This window comes from Poecilia latipinna, unplaced genomic scaffold (genome assembly GCF_001443285.1).
Source record: "Poecilia latipinna isolate Pla-1442-1.1 unplaced genomic scaffold, P_latipinna-1.0 Scaffold599, whole genome shotgun sequence".
NCBI classification, from domain to species: Eukaryota; Metazoa; Chordata; class Actinopteri; order Cyprinodontiformes; family Poeciliidae; genus Poecilia; species Poecilia latipinna.
Genome location: NW_015113215.1, coordinates 165505 through 188691, shown reverse-complemented (window position 1 = coordinate 188691; position 23187 = coordinate 165505). Strand labels below are relative to the sequence as shown.

General features: G+C 39.2%; 2 protein-coding genes and 1 long non-coding RNA gene across 12 annotated transcripts; 1 reads left to right on the top strand and 2 right to left on the bottom strand.

Annotated features, from left to right (window-relative positions):
• Positions 1-244: 244 nt before the first annotated feature.
• pum2 (pumilio RNA-binding family member 2) lies at positions 245-18742 on the bottom strand. Of its 10 annotated transcripts, none has more exons than XM_015042678.1 (23): positions 18667-18742; positions 15202-15565; positions 14385-14453; positions 13809-13914; positions 13309-13496; positions 13055-13227; positions 11809-12103; positions 11596-11719; positions 11376-11483; positions 11108-11253; positions 9537-9657; positions 9231-9371; positions 8841-9137; positions 8472-8699; positions 7991-8258; positions 7761-7890; positions 7530-7664; positions 7261-7398; positions 6267-6392; positions 5950-6021; positions 4989-5110; positions 3421-3613; positions 245-2832 (listed from the first exon to the last, which is right to left on the bottom strand). In XM_015042678.1, the coding sequence occupies exons 2-23, from the start codon at positions 15550-15552 to the stop codon at positions 2698-2700; spliced, it is 3666 nt and encodes a 1221-aa protein (XP_014898164.1). In that variant the 5' UTR covers positions 15553-15565; positions 18667-18742; the 3' UTR covers positions 245-2697. The 10 variants fall into 10 exon arrangements, with proteins under 10 accessions (XP_014898164.1, XP_014898166.1, XP_014898165.1 ...); XM_015042680.1 differs by lacking the exon at positions 18667-18742 and adding an exon at positions 17648-17943 and having other exon boundaries at positions 7536-7664; XM_015042679.1 differs by lacking the exon at positions 18667-18742 and adding an exon at positions 17648-17943 and having other exon boundaries at positions 8841-9134.
• A 74-nt stretch (positions 18743-18816) lies between these two features.
• On the top strand, positions 18817-20103 carry LOC106953722 (rho-related GTP-binding protein RhoB). The gene has a single exon (XM_015042688.1). The coding sequence runs from the start codon at positions 18837-18839 to the stop codon at positions 19458-19460; it is 624 nt and encodes a 207-aa protein (XP_014898174.1). The 5' UTR covers positions 18817-18836; the 3' UTR covers positions 19461-20103.
• A 387-nt stretch (positions 20104-20490) lies between these two features.
• LOC106953723 (uncharacterized) lies at positions 20491-22893 on the bottom strand. Its single transcript, XR_001426248.1, has 2 exons — positions 21268-22893; positions 20491-21052 (listed from the first exon to the last, which is right to left on the bottom strand). It is a non-coding gene; the product is annotated as an uncharacterized LOC106953723 (long non-coding RNA).
• Between the last annotated feature and the right edge of the window lie 294 nt (positions 22894-23187).

Sequence of the window (23187 nt, the reverse complement as noted above, 5' to 3'; positions counted from 1 at the left end):
AGGAAAGAAATACATTGTGTTGTTGCAGCTATCATTTTCTATTAAGTTTTTAAAATGGCCAGTGCCTTTTTTGAGAAGTATCAAAGAAAATCTGCTCCCTCTGTTGGCATATCAAACTTTTTTTTTACCAGTCTTTAATTGCAGTCCAGAGACACGTATTATTAAGGTCACAAATGGCCCACATGCTGCACTTTGAACCCCTTTTCCCCCCCAACTCAAAAACTGAAGAACCACAACAAATGGATTGAAATGTTAGAAGAACAATTTAATCATACATAGTCACAATTCTGCTTCCAAAAAAAATGAGTTTGTTTTCTTCATCTAACATCTGGAAATGTACATAAGGCCACCTGAAAATGTACATGACTGACAGTGTGACAAAAACTCATATGTTCATATTTATATAATTGACAATATTTTACATTGCTTTTGCTTACAAGGTTGTGGCTGTTCCAAAACACAGCACTCATCTGTACAAAAATAATTCTCGTCATATCTTGTGAAGTTTCCATGGTAGCAGAGAGGACTAAATGCAACCTCGATTTTAGTAGACTGTCACAAATTAGAGACAAACGGTTGATGTTTCAGCTTCAGTACAAATAGAGGCTGGCCTTTCCATAACAGATTAAAAAAAAGAACAAACAAACAAAAAAATCATGCCAGATTGCAAAGCCATATTTTTTTTTTCCTTTTAAAATACCACTTGATCAAATAAAACTGTATACATTATATTCAAGGGGAAAGGAGTGATGAATATACACACACATATCTAAATGCACAATTTTTGCTTCTTTTTTTTTTTCCTCCCCTCAAAGTGTAAAAGACATCCCATTTACAGCATCAACGTTTACAAATGTACAACTGTACAGACGAAATAAAAGCATCACTACAAATTTAGAGCAAAGCCTGTCAAAAAAAACACCACAGCTAAACATATTTTTGATTTAACTAATAATCTTACACTTATTAACTGCACATATACTACATGTAATCTACAATTCATAAGAAGCAAAGAAGCCATCACTACGAGCATTACAGGTGAATTGTATAAGTCTTGATGGCCTTCGCCGGCCTCCACCGCTGCACTTGCAAACCCAACCAAATGAAAAAAAAAAAACCCTATTTATATATATTTATATATTAAAAAGGAAAAAAAAAAGATACAAAAAGTTATTTAAACATCCCTTTCCTTAAATCATCTCACTACTTCTAGTTCATTTCACCTCGGACAAAAAGATGGGATGAGCTCCACATCACTTTTTTTTTTTTTATCCCTTTCCTGTCTTTTGGACTCTGCTCTGACCTTCTAATCGGTGGGAGTTTCATCCTCACTGCAAGCCGCCTCCATCCCACCTAATAAGCAACAATTTTACTCGTACATAAAGATGCTATACGTCGCTCAACTACTTCTACGCAAGAGATGATTATTCAGTACGTAAATATACTGTTTTCTAGGGCAGTAATCATCTCCAACTACGAGACAGATGTTACACAAAACATGATAAAAAAGGGGGGGGGGGAAAGAAACAACAAAACAAAATAATCATTCCAAGGATTAAAACCCGTCAAGGCATGCGAACGCATTTCCTGCCCCCCAACCCTGCTATCCCCTAGGTAAAAGCTCTCAAGTTAAGAATAAACCTGCTGTACAACCAAACCTCATGCTCCACTTCTTCTTTTTTTATTTTTTTTTAAATCAATTTGTAGCTCTTTATTTATTTATTTTTTTTTTTTTACTTTCATTAACCCCAGAACGACAAACTGCATGAGAGTAAGAACGGCTCAAAAGAACGGGGGCTCCATGAATGCAGCAGCTCGGACTTGTCCATAGTACCGAAACGCGAGGCCGACTCGGAGCTGCTGGAGTAAACACGCGGCTCCCCCGACAAAGTCTGGAGGCGAGAAAAAGCCACAAGTGGAACATGAACCCAAGACTAAAGCACCAATCCCCAACGGCGAGCTGAAGAAAAAAGGGTCTGGAGGACCTCAGGGCGACTGTGGCACACACTGCTCACCCCCCCAAAAAAATCCATAATCTTTAGTGCCGTTTGAAAACTAACTCATTTAGCTGCTTTGGCATGTGAAAAAACACTTGTACTGTGCGTGGGATATTATACAAATATAAAATTCAATCACCTAGAGCTCCATCAGGACAGCTGACATATTAATTCTGGCTAGAAAAACAATAGGAATTGTGTTTCAAAAGAATCACTCAGTTTTGCTTTATAAAGTCACTTGCTGGTGTTAATTGTAAGAATTGTAAATTTCAGCAAATGTGTAATAATTTCTTTTCTTTTTTTTCTACAGAGAATTTACAAGGTAAAAAAAAATTAAATGTACAATATGAAAACCAGTCAAATACATCGATTACATCATTAACAACGGGCTTGTGCTTTACCCAGGAAAGAAAAAAAAAAAAAACCTAAACAAAAATCAGAAGGTAGCCTGCTGACTGTGCGGCCCCTGGGTACTTTTTCAGGGGTGGCAGAGTGGCAGGGGTCAGTTGTCACAGCATTCTTAGGTGAAATTGACTTGTCTTTTTGTTTTTTGTTGTTTTTGGTAAATAGCCCCCCAACCCAGAGAAGAAAAGGGATGACCGATCGCATCAAAGGCCTATGGCTAAAGGAGCAAGGTCTCACAGGACAGGGGGTTTGGGCTTCACACTCCTCCGCTTCTTCAGGGGACCCAGAGTGTCGATTACATCAGTCCGTTTGTGGGGCCGCCGATGGGGCCGAGTTCAGAGCCGCCGCTCTTCATGTAGTACTTTTCTAGTTTAGCCAGAATGTGCTTCCCGTATGTGTACTTGCGCAAAGTGGCAATGTGAGGCCGGATCTAAGACGAGGAGACACAAGAAAACCCATTAGAAAAAAATATAATTATTATTCAACTTCAAAACAAGACAGAAATGGGAAAAATACCAGATGTTTCTGATAAACATCAGAGAGTTTTGGCTTCGTAAATCATAACTTTTTTTTTTCTTATTCATTTTTATTTCTGCAGACCGAGATGGAATGATAAATTAGAAAAAAGTTGAATAAATACATCATAATTACTACTTCCTTGAATCACTTGCAGACATAAATTTCACAAACTCTTCAAACTTTTCTCAACTCTAAAAATGAATCACTGATTAGCTTTGTGAACACAGATTTATTAAATTTTATTCATAACAATTTATTTGACTATTGCTTCAAAGGAGAGAGAAAAAAAAAAGGTGTCATGTTATGCCTTTACTTGTTGGGGGAAAAAAGGAGTGGCACAGAACAGCAGGTGATTGTGAAAGATGGCTAAGATCTCTTAAGCTTTTGAGAATGTAGCTTAAAAGGTGAGGGGAACTGAGTCATGAGCAGCTGCCCTTCTGCTTTGGATGACTGACATGTTGTTATGACGTCATGCACTGCTCACACACGCTGCACTTACCTTGTGCATGATGATTTTCCTCTGAGCAGGCTCTGCCATGTCAATCATTCTCTGGACAACGTAGTTGGCGTACTGGTCCTTCATCATGGTGTACAAGGCGCTGTGGGGCCCGTCTTTCTGGCAGCACACCTCGTCTATCAGAAGGGCCCTCTCTGCACGCGAGGAGTGGATCACACACTTCTCCACGACGTTACTGGGGACACATGAGGTACTGTTACAGACAAATCAACACCAGAGCGAGGGCACGGTTTAAGTGTAAAGGTGAAATCTGGTCTGGATGTTTTCCTTCCCCGATATGTGGTCAATACAATTGACAGAGATCCAACAAAGTGTTTCACCTTCGTGTCTTATTGCAGATTATCAATTAGATAAACCTATTTCGCAAATGATTACTGCTCTTTGTAGGACTACCGAGTGCACTCCAACATTTAAACAAACTTCACCTCTACCAACTTCAGAACCTCCAAGAAAGTTTGACTGCAAGAAACTCCGATGCTCCTGCGTATTTGGCCCTCACTAAATCACTTCTCCCCCCGCTGCCTTCCTGACTGTCCCATCACTACATGCGTCATATCTGCACTATAAACATTTCCTCATTAAGGAGTTTCCATACAAATAATTGCAATCAAGCACTGAAGTCTGTGCAGAGCTTCCAACAAGTGCAGTTAAACGCAACCATGCGCATAAAATCCAACAGCTGTTTTTCATCAATCATGCTGAGTTGAGCGACTCTTAAAAGTGCAATGGCTCACTTTTTCCCCCCCACCACTAGTCTGATAAATCCAACTCCACAACTGATTTGCAGCTCTTTAGGCTGCATTTTGATTGCAGCCTAAAGAGCATGATTTCCTTTGGTGGACGGGGCTATGTGCAATTTGGAGGTGTGGTCGCTGCTCTACCTATCCCATGAGTCCAGCTCGTAGCACCTTATTTATCCGAATAAAGATTGTGGATTATTCATTTCAGCTGCTTCCTTTTGCACTGCAAAGAATGTTACATTAAATTACCATGAGCGCTCTCGGCCAAGTGTAGGCTGATCTGACCCAGATATGTTGCCACCACCATATAATTATCCACCACAATCTAACCACAGCAGGTTTTCAGAAACTCAAAATAGTCAAAGAGCTCTCACGGTTCATCCTACATAATGAGAGACAGGATGAGTTCTTGATTCACCGTAGAAGACCTCATCAGGACTCTGCAGAGACCTAGTTTATTTTTAATGCGATTAAGTTCACTGTAAAGGGCTCAGATGTTTTTTTTTTTTTTTTTTTTTATCAATTCAATAATTTTTTTTTGTTTATGAAGATTTCATTTTTAAGAAATTGGGATTTATGAAATACCAAGCTTGTGGGAAGTTCATTGTAATTTAAAATAAATTCAACATTTGCCATCAAAGCAACTCACAGATATAACAAATGAGTGCAGTATAAACTAGAAGCACTTCAAGCATTCATAGTATATATTTTTTTTTAATCGGTGAAATCATTTAAATATTGCTGAAAATTTAACCAGAAATAGCTTAAATTAAAACTAGTGGCTCTGGGTTTTTCTTTGTTCCCACTTACCTCGCAAATTTATGTTGGCTCAGGACCAAAACCTTTCCTCGAACCTCTGCCACTATCTTGCTCTTGTCCTCGGGTCTGCCGTGCTCCAACACATGCTGAATGACGTAGTTACCGTACTGATCCTGCAGGAGGCAGCGGAGACGTGAGCGCAAGCAGAGCAGTTTAAAACGGAATTACTCAAAACGAGAAACAGAAAAAAAAATCATAGAGACACGATTTTAATTTCAATTCACAATCATGCAAAAAAATATTTTCACCACTGCTTTCAACTGGTGAGAAATAATCATGCATTTCTACAGGCTGACAAATGAGTGACACCCCCATTTGTAGTATGTCGAATACTACATCACTGCGGAAGGTCAGACAAAATAGATGCTGCTGGTTTGGAGGGTTGCTGACCAGACAATGCAACCAATAGCATCTTTGCCCCTTCAGAAATAGGTGATAGTCAGTTATGGGTGTGATTTTAGTGGCAAGATGGAGACAAAAACTCACCCTCACCAAGCAATAAACAAAGACTCAATTGCCAGTTTTATTAAAGCAGTCATTTGCTTGGAAGCCACTGTAGTCTCCACCTTGATTTTTATTTTATTTTTTTGCCCTCACATTCATTTCTAGATCAATCTGTTTAAATACATTTGTGTTGCTTCTTTTTGGAAATTTAGAGCTTTGACGTTTTCAGGACGCTCCAATAAGGTCATTTCAACAAATCAAAACAAAGAGAAGAAAACAGATTGATCAGAATGTGCTGCGGGCAAAATGCGGGGAGACAGACATGTGAGCAAGAAGGGAGGAAGCAAAAGAAAATAAAAATGCTGTTCAGTGGGTTAAAAAGAGGTTTGTGAAAGTTGAGAGTTTGATAACTAAATGTTAACATTTTTGGAGAATATATGGGAAAAACAAAAGAAGGAAACAGGAGAGGAGAATGGGGACATCCGCAAGAGAGGCAAATTGCTCTGACCTTGAACAGTGCATCACGGGACACTGTATAATATGTTTTGGGTGTCATCTCCAATGAAACGCCTTGATATTTCTAGATGGAATAAGTGAGGGGGGGCAGGGTGGATGTTTAAATAATCACATCAAGATGTCATGACAGCTAACAGTTCAATTACATTCATCTTTAGACTTTTACACGTATCAAACCACAATGACAGTGAAATGCTCAAACATGGAGGAGACATGCAGAGACCACAGGACGCATCTGGCGTCGCACCTTGCAAACAAACGTTACAGCTTCCAGGGGTGAATCTGAAACTACGGAGTGGGTGTGCTCACCTGGCCCAGCTGTTCAGAGTGCTGATGCAGCTCCTCCAGGATGGGCAGAGTTTGCTCCTGAGTGCAGTGCTCCAAAATCCTTTGGATCACTCGGCACCCATAAGGATGTGTGGAAAGAACAAAAACCTTCAAAACAAGAGGATTTAGTTTTTTTTAAAAGAGCATTAAAAATGATAAATGAAATTGCTAAAATTAGTGTGAAATAAAGCCAAAACACTTTTTGAACTACTTCCAGTTAGCTACATAACACTTAACCTAAACATATTCAGCAGCTGTAAATACACTCAGTTTTCAGACTAAAGTAATCTGATTACAAGCATTAATAGTGGGGCTGCAACTAACTATTTTGGTTATCCTGACAATTGGTTAAAGTAAAAAATGAAAAATTGGAAATTTTTCTGCAGATTTTTCAATTAAGACTGTTTTATACAATATTAGAAATACATTATGTGCAAATAAACAATTCAAGTCCTTACTAAGGTAAGACATTTTGTCAAAGTTGCTTTTTTTCTTTAATATTGTAAAAGCAAAATGTGTAATTATTTTTTGCTCAATTGCTGCTCAGAATATATTGGGGGTTTTTTTAGCAATTGGCCTTTGTCAGTCTCTGTACTCCAGTTAATCGATTACTAAATTAGGTGACGACTATTTCAAAAATCTATTCATCATGATGATGAATCGTTTCAGTCCTAATTAATATCAGGGTCATGATCGAGACTGATTTTATTAATTAGGGTCTGAGTGACTAACTGCTCTCACTCTCCATTCATCAGTGGCCACCTAAAAATAAAGCTGAATATGCAGGATTTTGATCATTTGAGATAATTCCTGGCAGAGACTCTTTGCCTAATTAAATTAAACATAATTCTAAAATAAAATTAAATATTAAGTGTGGCATTGATATTAAAAACATTGAACATACAAAATGGGGGCTGAGCTTTTGTTGATGCTGATAAACTTGTATAAAAAAATAATAAAATAGCAATAATGCTACCTGTCCCTGGAAGGCATCAATGATGAACTGCAGAGCCTGAGGCTGGACGCATTCAATGCATTTCTGCACCACATGGTTCCCGTTCTGGTCCTTCACACATTTTAACACGTGGCCGTCCAACTCGCGAACAATGTCACTCTGAGGGGAGAAAAATAAACAAAAACACAAACCAAGAGGAGGAGATATCATGGTTAAATTAAAGTTAAAGTGTGTGAAAAAGATACACAAATTAAATAGAAAAACTGTTAGAAGAGTAAAAGCTCACTTACAATTACCTGCTGGTCTGAGGAAATGGACTCCAAGGCTTTCTGAATGACTCTGCAGCCGTACATCTGCAGAGCCAAGGGCAGGACATGCCCCCGAATGCGTGTTGCCAAAGCCAGCTTCTGGTCTGCACTTCCAAACTGTGAAAAATAAAAAAAACCATTGCAGTAGACATATTATGCAAAAAGATAAAACTTCATTGTAGTAGTGATTAAAAAAAAAAACTGTTTCCAAACCTCAAAGAACTTCTGGATGACATAATTTCCAAACACATCAGTCATTAGTTGATATGCTGCTTGAAGAATCTCTCCAAACACCATCTGCCTCTCAGCAGGTGTGGCCCTCTCCAGCTTCTGCTGAATAAACCTAGTGGCAACACCATAATCAGAAGTAACGGTCACATTGTTTTGTTCTCTTTTCAATAAAAAAAAATTCAAGTTAAAAACTTAAAGTTTTAGTCAGTCACCTGGATCCGTGCTGGTCTTGAGAGAACTCCACCATGTGTCCCGGTAAGTCGCGGAGCTGGAGGTTCGGGAAACGGTTGTTCCTGAAATCTTCGAGGAGGCGGCTGCGTCCAGAAGGCATGACATCAGAGCGGCTGTAGCGGGGTCGAGAGGGCGGGAACAGCTGGCTGCTGGAGTTGAACAGGCTGGACGTGCCGCCAGCACTGCGATATTTGGCCTCGGCTCCTGGAGCAGCAGAAATGTAACGCCCGCTGCCATTTGTCAATCCACCTAAAATATTTAAAAAGGTTGTTTTTGTAATCTGAAATGCAAAATGTATGTACACTTCATACAGTTTTGGCTTAATTAATGCTCCGAGTCTGTTGTTTCTTTAGCAAATGGTCCTTTTTGAGTCAGTATAGTCCAGCTAATGATTAATCAATTACTAAATTAGTTGAAAATGATTTTAATCGATTAATCACGTTTCAGCATCCGTATGCTTACCTAGGTGAAGGCTGGAGGATGACCCGTGAGAAGAGGGCAGGGAGGGTGGAGGAGTGAGCGGGGAGTGACCTGGTGTTAAGCCAATCGGACTGGGTGAAGAGGAGTAACCCAGGCTGTTGTAAAATGGTTGACCAATAGGGGTTAAACTGCTGCCACCGCGCTTGTACAAGTCAGAACTCGCCAACAGAGAGTCCCTGCGAGACACACTGCTACTGGTTGAACTGGACACTGGGGGAAAAAAACAACCAAAAAAACACAGGACCAAAGTTAGAAACCTTGACCTAAAACAAAACTAAACGCAATGCCACTGATAAATTGGAGATAAATCATTAAGATGCTGATTTTTGTGCTTGTTGTTCATCCACTGACCTGAAGAGCCAAAACCTCCGAGGGCAGAGCCCAGACCCACACCGAGCGAGCCGCCTGTGCTGCTGAAGCCCAGGGAGGAACTGGGCGGCGCACCAGAGGTATGAGAGAAAAGAGAGCTGCTCTGGGAGGTGTTGGGGACCGATCCAGAACCGTAGAACGAGCTGGAGGTCAGGCCGCTGCTGGGTGGGGGGGCTTGCTGCTGCTGCGGCTGAGGCTGAGGTTGAGGCATGGAGCGGTACAGACCGTTGGCTGGGGGTCCAGACATGTTGTTACCGGAGCCGGATGCAGATACGGCTGCTGCCGATAAACGGTGGTGTTAGTTGGATTTATTTCATGAACCACAAAAACTCTGCCCGCCAACGTCTATAGCAGAGGAGGACACGCTCTTACCAGCCTGCGCTGCTGCTGGGTTAATGAGGAGGGGGGTTTGTACGAGACGAACAGGGCCGCCCAGACCAGTCCGAGCTCCAGGGCCCATTACCAAGGCTCCAGTTTGGTCGTAATAAGCGGCAGGAGCCAACACCTGGTAGCCTGGGCAGTAAATAAAAACGAATGTTAATAAAAATAAAAGATTAATGTTGGCATGAATTAAATTTAACGTCTTAACCGCGCTGCTCTTTTAGAATCACAAAGAGAGAACAAATGGTTATTAAAGATGGCCAGCCTGTGCCTGCCTGCATAAAGCCTTGTACTAACCAGGCATTCCTGCGTAAGCTAGGGCCGGGTTTGCAGCAGCAGCTGCAGCTAACGACTCCTGCTGACTTTGTTGACCTTGTCCCGGTGTAAGAGGTCGCTGGTTGGTTCCTGTGCGCATCACCTGAAGGAGATAAGAGAAAAATTTAATGTTTTTTTTCTCCCACTAACTCAGTCATGTGTCAGTGGTAACTCACTCTTTGAAATGCAAACCTTCACTTTTCTGTCCTTTTAACCTAAATTAAACTGTTTTAATCACATAAGTGGTTGAAAGGTTGAATTGAAATTATTTCATAAAGGACAGTGCATATTAAACATATTTAGCCACAAGAGAAAATTTTCATCTGTAGACCCCTGATAGGCTGGTAGTTAAAGAAAAAAGAAAAGAGAAAAAAAACCCACAAAACAACAATTGACACCCACATTTAGGCAAGTCATACCCATAAAAAACAAACAGCATTTGTTATTTCAAAAGGTGTTAATATGAAACATGAATACAGTTTAGAGTTGAAGTCTGTGTGCTTGACCCGGAATATCAGTTTTCAGACAGCTCTGACAGTTTCTAGGAAACAGTTGTTGATTTTTTCACATTTCACATAATTATGTGGAAGAAAATATAAAAATGGTTTGATGATGCTTTACCAAGTGTTATTTTTTTTTTATCATCATCATTTGAGCCCCAAGAGTAAATCTTTTGTTGAAACACCTTTTTCTCAGACCTGCAAGTCTTTTAAGGACATGTCTCTGCCAGCTTTGTACAGCTAAGCAGCAAAATGCAGACCATCCATAGACGATGATTAGACTTTGACTAGGCCATTCTTGCATGGATATGCTTTTAACCTCACTAACCAATGTGGCTCTGGGTGTATATTTAGAGGTCAACCTCTGCCCAGGCCTCAAGTCTTTAACAACCTCTTATGTTTTTTTTGTGTTTTTGCTTGTTTTCATAGAACAGCTGCATGAATATTTAGTCTAGATTACCTATTCTATATATACATATATGCATACATATATTTATATACCAACACACTATATATACACACAAGTCTGTAGGTATGGTTTGCCTTGTGACAAACCATTCTTTTGATGGTTTGTCACATTAAATTGCAACATGAAGGTTGCATGCAGGCAATGGATACAACAATAATCACTTATGAGTCCACAGAATGTTAAATCTTGAACTCATGTCAATAATCCAATGATAATACTTTGTAGCAGTACCGTTTGTATCAAGAAGTACTGATTAGGAAAGCCAAAAGTCAATGTGAAAAAAATACCATAAAAGATTTTAGATTTTATGCACTTCAGATAACAAGAAGCGTTTTCTTTTACAAAAACAAGAAACGTGTGGTTTAGACAGTGAATACATCTGTATAGTGTATAATTACTCTTCATTGGGGTAAAAAAAAAAATCTTCCTGAAACTTTTAAACAAAATTTGTCTGTTCCTTTTGGTCAAAACAATAAAACACTCTCTATGAAAAGCTGTAATCATCCTACTATTCAAATTCTGAGTAGAAAAAGTGTGCCTGGAATCAAAAATGTTTAAAACAGGAAGTAGAACTCCTTTCTTACCTGTGGCTGGCCTGGTCCTGGTCCCTGGTTGGATGCTTGCTGATTAGCCGAGTGATTGGCAGTTGATGCTGCCTGCTGCTGGAAAAGATTGGCTGGATACACACCCCAAGGAACACCATAGTACTGTGGTGGGACAACTGTGGGGCCTGGGGGGTAGGGGCGAATAAAAATTTAAAAGTTTGCATTAAAGTTCCATTCATGGAAAATATCTGAGGAATTTTAAAACAAGCTGAAGCTAATATGGGATGAGTGTGGCCTGATCAATCACCTGCTAGAGTGGCTGCTGCTGCCAGGCCGGCGGCGGTGTACGGGTCGGCTCCGGGCGGCGCAGCGTTAATGATGTAAGGATTTGGCACAAATGCAGGAGCGAGTCCAGCTGGGAGATAAGGAAGAGTGATGTTGCTGATGTTTCCACATTAAACCTCATTTAGAACACGATGCAACCGAGACAAATTAGAGCACAAAGTAGCTGAAGTGTGCATAATTACGTAGACACTGAGCAGAGCAGCCCATCGTACCGAGATGCTGCTGTTGAGCTGCGGCCAGGGCATATTGCTGTTGCTGCGCTGCAGTGAGCTGCTGAACTGTCAGGGGATTTGATCTCTGGAACAACTGAAAACAACCCAGACATGTAACAGATTGTTATCTGCTGAGCACACAGCTGGACACATCTTAGAAATCCGCTCCGCTCCGAGACGGACCTGCTGCTGAGAGCTGTAGTCAAACAATCCCACTGGAGTTCCTGACGAGTCGACCTGGATCTGGTTCCCAGCGTAGTCAAACTGTAAAGACTCGACGCCAGCCCCCTGCTCCATGCCGCCCATGTTCTGGGCCTCCTGGCTCTGGAAGTCCTCAGTAGGAACCTTGTTCTGGGCTGGGTTTTGTTGTTGGAGGACATGCGGATGGTGCTGCCCCATCATTTCCAAACCCGTCTGAGTGGGACCCATTCTCTCCACAGCCTCAGTGGGAGAAGATTGACGGCTCCCAGGGATTGGACTGCGAAAGCAAAGCATAAAGTATCCATGATATTAAAGACATTTTTATGTAGAAAACCGAAATTGTTCCATCATTTCACCAAAAAACTGCTTAAACTGTTTTTTTTTAGCCACACACAAGCCTACAATTACTTTGATACTTTTCTTTTAGGGAAGTTGTCTGGTCGGTTATCTGGGTGTGACATGTTTGTTTTAGAAGAGACAGGAGAAACAGGGTGGAGAGAAACAGCCCACACCAGACAACAGAGACAATCAGATAACTCAAACAGGCTTGAAGATACGGGTTCAAGTTCTAGAGTGGGTCTAGAATGGGTCCAAGTTCTAGAGTAACTTATCTAGAGAAAAAGTTAAGTAGTGTTACAGACAATAGATAAAAGCACTTATCACCAGAACATCAAGGTTATTTTGATATCAATTGGTGCACCATTAGTAGACCATACAGAATCAGTTTGGAACAACTTAAGTTATGAAACTTTGGTTTCTAGGATTGTTGTATTCTGGCAATAGCTAGGTTCTGATTTCAATAGTTTATTATGACTAGGCGGTACTGAGCTCCACAATGCTGGCACTGAGTGGAGAAGACTGAAAGCTAGACATTTGAGCCTCACTGAGGTCGCATAGATGGACAAAGAAAACTGTTTTAACCGAGTAAAGGTTCTCAATTAAACCTCATTTTACAGACTTCTTTTACTAACACCTTTGCTTCCAATATAAATAATTGACTGCTCAAGATAGGGAGGCTAAGATAAAAAGATGCTACTGAGGTTCTAATGTCTTGTATGTTCATTTTAAAAATATAACTGAAATCTGCGCTGGTAAAAAACTTTGTGAATCAGACATGAGCTACAGAAATCAGACTGATGCATTCCTAATTTAATTGCTTTGAAATTTTTCAAAAGGAAAACAACTTCTACAAACTGCTGTAGGATGCTGTTAAGGCAAGAAGACCTACTTGAAGTCTTTGCAGTCTCTATCCATGCCGTTTAGCAGACCTCTTCCGTTGGATTTAGCTGGATCGTTGTCCTCCCCCACCTTCATCTCAGGGCTTTTGTCTTCCTCAAAAGGTGACACTTTCTCCTGTACGTCACTTTTCTCTCTTCCATCTTGATCAGTATCTCCTCCACCCTGTGATTGGAGATTCCGTTTAGAATCATTTTACAGACAAAATAAAATGATAATTAAACAAAAACAAAAGTGGCAACTTACGTAGCCGCCGTTCCTGTAGCGACCTTCCATTTTGTCACCGGGGGAGGAGCTCAGGACATACTCCACCATACTCACACCCAGACCTCCACCTTCTGAGCGAGGTGAAAGCACAGAATTTGTATCACCGTTCCCATGGAAACCCTGCCCAGGCCGCCGCTGTACCATGATTGGCTGGGACACTGAATGATCTGGAAAAAAGGTCCAAAAAATGAGAAGAATGATAGAGAAAATTGGATTTTCTAGAACTAAGCAAAGCAATTTTTTTTATCTGCTTTCAGGTAGCCGGACAGAATAAACTCATGTTAAAGCTTCAATATCACATTTATGATAAATAGTTCATTGTAAATAATTCCTTATGAATCCATTTTAGCTCTTTAGTTTATGCATTTAGACAAAAAAAAGATACATTAATTATTACAACTACTTCTGCAATAACAAAAATATTAGTTAGCTGCTGCTGGAATAATTTTTGCATCGTTAAGGATATAAAAGCCACTTACGAGATGATCCCCATGCATTCTCCCTCCATTCTTCACCAAGAAGCATCCCTTTCCGCCCATCCTTGGCTAGCTCATCAGAATCCCAGATCTTTTTTGTTGGCAAAAGCTTAAAGAAAGACAGAATAAAACATTTTTCCCACTGTTAATAACTAAAGCAAGAAGGAACTGCAATGTGTGTGAATATATATAGAGATCTCCCAAAAAAGCTAATAGCTTCCTCCATTGGAACAACTTTTAATCCAATTATAGAGTACCCTCTGTATTAATTTGTGTACCAATAATTAATGTTTTAACAACACCACAAATCCTTGCATCAGCTGTAGCACGAAGAAAAAAAAAAGACGGCCTGTAGAGCTGGGCTGAATGTGCAGAAATTGATTTTACAATAGTAGGATGGGGAAATTTACACTTAATTTTCAATAGAGGTCAAAACAATTTGTTTTCCCAGGCGATGCTGATTAAATTATGGAAGTATTCTCGACCGCTGTAGAGGATCAGAAGTTAGTCTCTCTCTTTGGGGATAAAATGAATTAGATGATCCTGAAGGGATAACAGATCTAATTTAAAATGCCTTACCTCTCCCATTCCTCTCGACTCCAGAGCAAGAGCTTGAAAGTCATAATTCATTTCATCTACAGTTCGAACCTAATGTTAGAAAACAACAACACAGTTTTGTAAGAAAACATTTATTTTGCTGCAATATCACAAAAAAAATATTTTCAAGTTTTGCCATCTGTTTTCTTTCTTTTAATACTAATCTAAGATACCATTAAAAAAATAGATAATTGTGTTGCATTGAAGTACATGTAAAATATTTTTTTAAAATAAACTAAATGCCAGATATTTTCTGGTCATAAAATAGATGATTTATGTTGAACTCGAAGAAACTTCTTTCATTTAGGAATTAATCGCAGATGATCAATTTTACATGCATTTATTGAAGGATCTTAGTTCCCACAATTGGACACGATGAGCAAAATGTCCAAACTACGTGTTTGAATTTGTTTGATACGCAGTTAACTCAATGTTATGTGTTCATTAAAACTGTAAAAAGGAACCAGAGAAAAACTCATGAGTAGAAATCCATGCCACAATGACGTCCAAACTGTAAATCATGTATCCCAGTCATTCGATATATAGGTTTGTTCTTTTGCTTTTAAGACAAAATCTCCTTTACGAGATCTACAGTTCCACAACATCAATTTTATTTATTTTTATCCACATTGGTTTTTTAACTGCACTTAAAAGCATTTTATTCCTTTAATACAAAAATATTGAGTTCAGAAATAAAAACGCAGATTAGAAGTTAAAAAAGAAAAAAATGGAGGGGATATTTACCAGCCTATGTCCATGTAATAAAGAGTAGATCAGTACATTACTAGTTACGATTTACCTGATCAACATGATTAGCATCTCCAGTTGGCCAACGGTGCTTGTTAGGAGTGCAACCCACAAGTTGCTCTCCATGTTGTCTCTGAAAGAAGTATCCAACTGTGGCGTCGTCCTGAGATCTTCCGCTGAGCGGAGGCTGCGGCGTACCTGGGGTAAGGTTAGCACTTCTATCCATACCCTGTAAATGTGGCCCCCCAGGAGCCTGTCCACCACCCCCGACCGCAGTCAGTGGCCCACCGCCATGAACCCGGACACCCCCTGATTCGGGAGCACCATTTGCATGCAGCATCCCACCTCTCGTCTCCTGCCAACCCACGTCATTCATGCCTAGGATGCTGCATGGAATGCTCATTCCACGGGAAAGCCTAAGAAAAACGCAATATGTGAAAGGTCAGACTGTTGCACCCTCGTGTTCTCGGATAGTCAAATGGAAACAATTTCTTGTCTTGATGTGCTTAACTCAACATTCTTCAAGAAAAATACATTGGAAATGTACTGTTGTCATCATATACCAAGATTTTTGAGATGTTGGTTAGGAAAAAAAAAAAAGTTCCCAATGTCACTGATTTTGTGACTTTTTTTTTTTTAGATTGTCAGAGGAACTTTATGAAGCATAAATAAGTCAGCAGCAACTTTGTTTCTCCCTCACAAAAAAAAGAGAAAAGTCAAAGTATGGAAATTAAAGGAGTGCCACCAATCTCTCTTAAGAAGGTAAAGCTGTTTTTAAAGCCATTTATAAGCAGTCAGTTAAGCAGCTGGCTGCAGTCTGGCTAACGGAGTAGATAGCCTGACAAACCAGATTTTGCTACAAAACAAAGTTTATTCTTTACTTAAATGCTTGTATGAAAATAAATAAATGCCATAAGTTATCGATATATTCCACATTTCAGGAGCAGAAAAAAACCTCAGCTTTTACTTTGCAATTTTCAGTTTTGTTAATGTGTTGTCATAAAAATCCTGACAGTTGGAGACACAGTAAAGTTCTCATAGTGGGCCTGATGTTTTGCTCATTTGTATTAGCTTCACTTAAGTTGTACAACCACAGTACTGCTGCAGGTAAATTTTGACCTTATTGACAAGGAGAAAATGGTAACAGTTGATAAAGAAGGGTCACAGCAAGATATTTTTAAAGTTGTAATAACATTAAGAAATAACTAGAGGTAAATTAATATGAAAAATATCAAGCCCTTCAAGATTAGAAATGGGGAAAAATTCCAACGTGGCATCAACTTTACATACAATAGCAATGTTATTCCAGAAGCCATTGCACAAACAAGATAGACTATATTGATGCTCATTTACAAATTAAAGATGTAATTTTTTAAATAAGAATTACAATCATCACTTGTAGGCACTTCATTAATACTTTAGACAACCCAGGGTTTGTTGGGGGATGATGCACTCTAAACAAAGCTAAAGATAGAGCGTAATTTCATTGTATTCGCTGGGTTCAGACTAATTCCTGACCTGCTAACTCTAAGCCATGAATGTTTATAGTTTTTATGTCATTTATTGTGTTTCCTGCACACCAGGAAACTAGTTTTATTTTGGGAATGTGATGTGGCAGACATGGGGAATGCATAACATAAGAAACAAAAGCAGCAAAAAAAAAACTATATAGTGTAACCAAGCTTCCATTTAGCTACTGCTAAGCTAACACTGCGCTACAACTATATTGCGGTAGTGGTTAAATATTCTAACAGTTGGATACATTATATATGGTAAATGTTAACCTAAATGTAACCTTAATGCACAAAAAGTCTAATTACACTCACCATTTAGTTATCATTGATATGATAAATAAAACCAGAAGCTTATATTAAGCTAGGTAACAAGCCCGTTGCTAATATCCAAGCCAGCTTAGTAGCTTTGACGGGTTTTATTGGGAATTTCCGTTGAAAATGCCCAAGTATCAAGCTGTTAAGATCTCTATTGTATATAATAACGTAATAGAGGAATGTTTAATATCTGAAATAGAGCACGACTGACGTTAAATTGTGTTAGTAACGGGGGTTAGCATTAGCAACATAAACGGCTAACGAACTAATGCTAAATGCCGGGCCTGCGTGTTTATTATTGGTTTGTACCGCTAAATTTTTATGTTAAAATCGCGAATTCAACAATGGTCAACTGTTAACGTTGACACCGTCACAAGTGACGACAATAAATGTTGTTGGTGTGATTGTACAGTAACGTTTAGCATTATTAGCAAGCAATTTAAAACCAACGACAGCTATCAAGAGAGCTAATTGCCAACTTGCTGTTGTCTGAGCTTAAACATCAGCCAAACACTCAACAACATGGCCCCCCTTCAAGTCTCAAACAGAGGGGCCTTTACCGCTAAACAAAAGAGAAATACCCACACCGCGGCTTAGAACCGCCATCGATTACCTTAATTTGCGAGATTTCTGCTTCAATTATTCTTAAATATTGTTAAAAATACTCACGCCTTGTCGTGTCGATGGAGCCTCTGTGCTTGTAGCCGTCAACCCTACTCTATATTGTTTTGTTGCCGTGGAGAGAACGGTGATTTTTAGCAAGGCTTGTTCAGAGCTAATAGTTTGCCTACGCTGGTGCCCCCTCCCTGTAAATAGCGTGAACTACGTAGACCTACGTCCAACATCAAAGTGTGCTTTCCCAAACACAATCGGGGGCCAAAGTGCTACAATCCGATAGCTAATTTGTTGAAACATTTTTACATACAAAATTAAACTGTGAAGTGTCAAAATAATCAATTAAAACATACATTTATTTTGAGATTAAATTATACAGGGCTATTTTTTAGCATTTGATTAAGGTAAGTTAATATTTAATTTGTTGTTTGTTATTTAAAAAAAATTAACTGACTTCCTCATCAAACACCGTAAATCATATTGATGACCATAAAGCATTAGCAAACTAATCACCTCATCCATATAATGGTACTCTTGAGAAAAGTTAAAATAAAATAAAACATTATTAAATAGTAACTAACATCAAATGGTAACGCAATTTTTAATCATGGATTTGATAAATTATACAAAGGTATAGGTAAACAAATATGTAAATGTTTTTGTTTATTTATTGTCTCTTTTTTGTTCAGTTTAAATAGTACTACTCGAACATATAATTCTATGTTTAGCGCCTTTTTTGTATATCAATTGTCACTTTTGCCATTGATAGCAATTTATCATGGATCTAAGTTATAATGTGAATAGCAGCATCCCATAAATATGCAGCATGGCCAATTAAAAATCTTTCTAATATTGCTTTGAGAAAAACATATTTTTAGTCTTGATAAAAAATTAATATTATGAATTTTGTCCTATTTTTTTTCAAAACTGTGACTAACTTAACTGATAAATAATCGACACCCTAACAATATAGTTCGGTCAACTGGGTGGGTCCTTGTGGATTCTGTCCCTCCTCTCTTTAATAGAAGCCAATAAGATCCAATCAGGTTTTCCTCTACAAACTATGATCTCACCTCCTTATTTCCGATTGGATCGTTATATTTAGGAAACCAGCCCCGCTTTATAAAGACAAGGCCGTTGTGGAGTTTGGAGAGGACATTTTCTGGTAGAACCAGCCTAATAAGTGTCCTGTACGAGTTTAAAAGCAGACCCGAAACGAAAGACTGTCCAGACGTTATTTTGGATGCCGCGTTTAAAGAAAACCCAAGAAGCGACCCAGATGGCTGTCCAGCGAAAGAAACTTGTGGTTGTCGGGGATGGTGCGTGTGGGAAAACGTGTCTACTGTTCGTTTTCAGCAAGGACGAGTTTCCCGAGGTCTACGTCCCGACTGTGTTTGAAACCTACGTGGCCGACATAGAGGTTGACAACCAGCAGGTCCAGCTGGCTCTGTGGGACACGGCCGGACAGGAGGACTACGACCGACTGCGCCCACTCTCCTACCCGGACACTGATGTCATCCTCATGTGCTACTCCGTGGACAGCCCGGACTCGTTGGGGAACATCTCCGAAAAGTGGGTCCCCGAGGTCAAGCACTTTTGTCCGAACGTGCCAATCATTTTGGTGGCCAACAAGAAAGATCTGCGCAACGACGAGAACACGAAGAACGAACTCTCCCGAATGAAACTAGAGCCCGTCAAGGCGGAGGACGGTCGTGCGATGGCCATGCGCATCGGCGCGTACGACTACTTGGAGTGCTCCGCCAGGACCAAAGAGGGCATCTGGGAGGTGTTCGAGACCGCAACACGGGCTACCCTCCAGAAACGCTCCACACCGGGGGATTGTTTCAAATGCTGTGTGATGCTGTGAGTCAGCTGTGGATTACAAGGACTGGAGGACCTTTGCAGCATACAAGACGTTTCCTTCCGCTGGGGGTCTGTGTTTGGACATGTTGTCAGCCGAACCAAAACAAGTGACTGCAAACACATTGTTCAGAGCACGCTTGCATGTGGGTGTTGGTGTGTAATGCACTGGTTTGAGCATCTTCGTCCTGGGTCACATGATCCTCATCTGTTCGAAAAGCAACAAACCAACCAATTGTTTCATTATATTTGGAGAAGTTTATCCTCTGCTCACTGAGTTTGGCCTTACCTGAGACTGGCTTGCAAGCCAAGACCTTTACTGATCTATTTTTGTGTTTTGTGTTTCAAAGTATTATTATTTTTTTTTTTACATTAACTGTTTCACCGAAACTCTGCACTCTAATTTATGTTTGAACTGTGTTGCAACATATCTGTCCAGTTTGTGAAATTGCACTTCACCGTAATCATTATAATTCAAAGGAATTAATATGGTATTCTGTATAGTGTTTTTAGTTTAGTTTTTATGTTGGTTTGGGTTTCCCCTCCGCCCCCAACTAAAATCTGTGTTTTTGATATACAGAGTTGCCCAGGGTGACTATATGACAGTGTGGGTGAGGCACACAAGCACCAGAAAAAAGCCTTGAACAAGTTTTCTGTTGCTTTTTGTTAATGAAGGATTACAGGGGTGGCCAAGTCCAGTCCTCGAGAGCCACCATCCTGCAAGTTTTAGAAGTATCCTTACTCCAACAGACCAGGATCAGCTCTACAGAGGCCTGATAACGAGCCATTCATTTGATTCAGGTGTGTTGAAGCAGGGATGCATCTGAAACTTGCAGGATGGTGGCTCTCGAGGACTGGACTTGGCCACCCCTGGATTAGCATGTCTTGCTGCTGAGAATAGGTAGACTGTTTTATGTGATTTGCGCAGAACTACACTGCGTTTTGCCCCAGAATTTAGATTGTTTCACATATCTTAAGCAGCTTTAGGGTCAACAGTAACGCCTAAATTTTCTTAAGAGTTAATAGATTTTTATTTATTTTTTTTACTTTTCATAAAATCATGGTTCTTAGTGGTCATATTGACCAGTTTGTACTACTCTTGGGTGTACTAGAGCACATAGCCAGGTTTTGTGGTACTAAATGAAAATGTTTAACACTATCAAACTGAAATCTAAAATGTATTTGCAAGCCAGCTCATAACTAGTTTGTCTTTTCTGCAAGTATGAGGAAAATGTTCAACCAGCTGAGCAGGAGTTTGTAGAAAAACATGTAAGGTAGGGACAGCTTTGCATTACTCTTGGGTTTTATACAGCCGGTGCACTTTGTCTGAAATCAATTCAAGAGGACTTTGAATTATAGGAAAGTACTGACAAATTTTGGTGGGTACAGGTGTGTATGTTGTGTTTTTTTTTTTGTTTTTTTTTACTTTTTAATACCCTGACATAGCGTTCAGTAAGTATTGCCTTTCAGCTTACTTTACCAAAGGTCTTTTAAAGCACATACAGTATATAAAGGAGCTGCTTCAGAGGGTTTCATGTCTGTTCACCCCTCCATAATTTTGTATTTATTGTTGTTCGGTCCCATTCTACTTCAATTTAACTTGGACAAATGTTATATTTCTAAGGACTTTGTCACACCATGTTTCCATCAATTCTGGTTCTGATATGCATTTGTTCTGACTGACTAATGAAATATGACAGATTATGATCCTTGATCAGATCAAAACACCACAAAGTGACTTCATGTGAGTAGAATTAATTTATTTAGGTTGAGTAAGCATTTTTTGTCCAAGTAAATCATAATAGTGTCAAAACTTTTTAATTAGACGGTATATTGTATTGTGATTGCATTACTAGTGTGTGCGATAGTGTTTAGATAAACTATTTGGCAGGCAGTATAATTTCAGGTGCCAAGTATTGATGTTGCGCTTTTTGATGAGCGTTTTTTTTTATTATTTTTTTTTATTAGGTAACCTGAATTGACTTTTTATTCTTGCACTGCACAAAGATCTTAATAACTCAGACACTGAAGCTTTAGAGGTTGGAGGTGATGATGGGGAAACAAAGTGGAAAGTGAGAAAAATGTGTTTCTGTGTTCCTTTATTGACATGTTGATTTCAGATGTGCCATGAAGCTCTACTTTAAATTGTTAGTTGCCAAAGCGGGTACGATAGACGCCCTTGGCATGTTTGTCTAATAGTTCTTATGCAACATGGTAGGAAAAAAACAATTTCGTCATGTTCCTGAACAAAAAAGGGCAAAATAGTTGACTCTTTCCAAGGTCTGTTCTGTAAAGGGCTAGTGTCACGTTTACAGTAATGCCTTCAGATTTTGGTCATATTGATTAGTCGGTACATAATCCTGTTTAGTTTATAGCACAGTTAAACCAAGTTATGTATGCAGTAGCTAAAGCGAAGCTTTTCAGAGTGATTATTCTGTTACTTTCCTATTTAGAAACTATGATGATTTGGCATCTTGTATAGGGCGCGATTTTGTTTAATAGTCAGAAATCCAGGTTTGTTTTGTTTTTTTTATGGGGGGAGGGTTCAGCTAAATAGTACTTTACATTAACAAAGCACTTCAGTGTATCAGTTTGCGTTTTTCAAGACTGATATTTTCTCTGGTAACACCAGCCTGTACATAGGTGTCAAAATTAAATGTGAATCGACAAACCTGCTGTAACAACTTAAACTGCATCAGGAGTATTTTAAGTCACTAAACAGAAATCTAAATATCTTCCGCTGCGACGATGAATGTACCTTAAATTGACTTGGTCAGAAAACTCGTGGGATAGAATTTAATGTATCTGAGTTAACCTTCGGTTGTTGTGAAATAAGTTCAGCTCATTTGTTACTCCACATGTTGTGTAACTGTCCTATTGTGTGGTCGTGGGAGTGCTTGTTCAAATAAAAGCTTTTTACATTGATTACTGACACTGTTGCTGTTCTGGTGATTCAGGAAATTTCTCTCCGTGTTTTTTTTTTTTTTTTTTTTTTTAGGCGGAGAAAGCTTGTGAAACGCATCCTATTTCTGCTAATGAGAAATAACCGGCATGTCCCAGGGTTTAAGCAGTGAGTGTTTTCTGAATCTACCCAGAGACACAATGGTGTAAAAGTCACATTCCCCGCTGTCTTCCGTTACTGGGCTTTCTGCTGACCTACACAACAGGAATGCATTGTGCTGAACTGCTTGATTTTCCCACAATGGCCCCCCTGATGTGCCTCTGATTTACAGCAACGTTAACACAGATCGAATGCTGCAGGTTTTTCTAATCTTTATTTTTGCTAAAATGTGGAGAAGGACAACAATGAATGTGTGAGATGTTTCTATTTATGGGTATTTGTTGTACTAGAATGGCACTTTGGATATATTGTGAGGAGAAAATGGTGCCTGTTAAGAAGGAAAGAGTGAAAATCTAAATAAAGTGATTTTTCATGAGCTTTTGAATTTGACTTCTTTCAATCATGTTAATTACACATACATCAACATTGTATTATATACTGAAACGTACAAAGAACTATGTTTGATTTATTGAATTTTGTATCTCTTGATATATTTTGACTATTTCATACTTAGGATTATTAGCTTAAATATTGTAAATATGACTCAGGAAAAAGAAACTGAAAAAAAAGTAATTTATTGTTTACGGTAACACTCCTTACACAATCTACATAACAAGATAGACCTGAGAAGCAAAACATAGTTTCATGATATTTTTATGCTATTATTACTAAT

Bases quoted from the DNA above. Each gene is read 5' to 3' on its own strand.
- pum2 (XM_015042678.1), bottom strand. From the start codon at position 15,552: ATGAGCATTCCATGCAGCATCCTAGGCATGAATGACGTGGGTTGGCAG. The intron at 13,915-14,384 runs GTAAGGCATTTT...TCTTTCTTTAAG, and splicing joins AGTCGAGAGGAATGGGAGAG to CTTTTGCCAACAAAAAAGAT. The intron at 8,259-8,471 runs GTAAGCATACGG...TAAATATTTTAG, and splicing joins ATCCTCCAGCCTTCACCTAG to GTGGATTGACAAATGGCAGC.
- LOC106953722 (XM_015042688.1), top strand. From the start codon at position 18,837: ATGCCGCGTTTAAAGAAAACCCAAGAAGCGACCCAGATGGCTGTCCAG.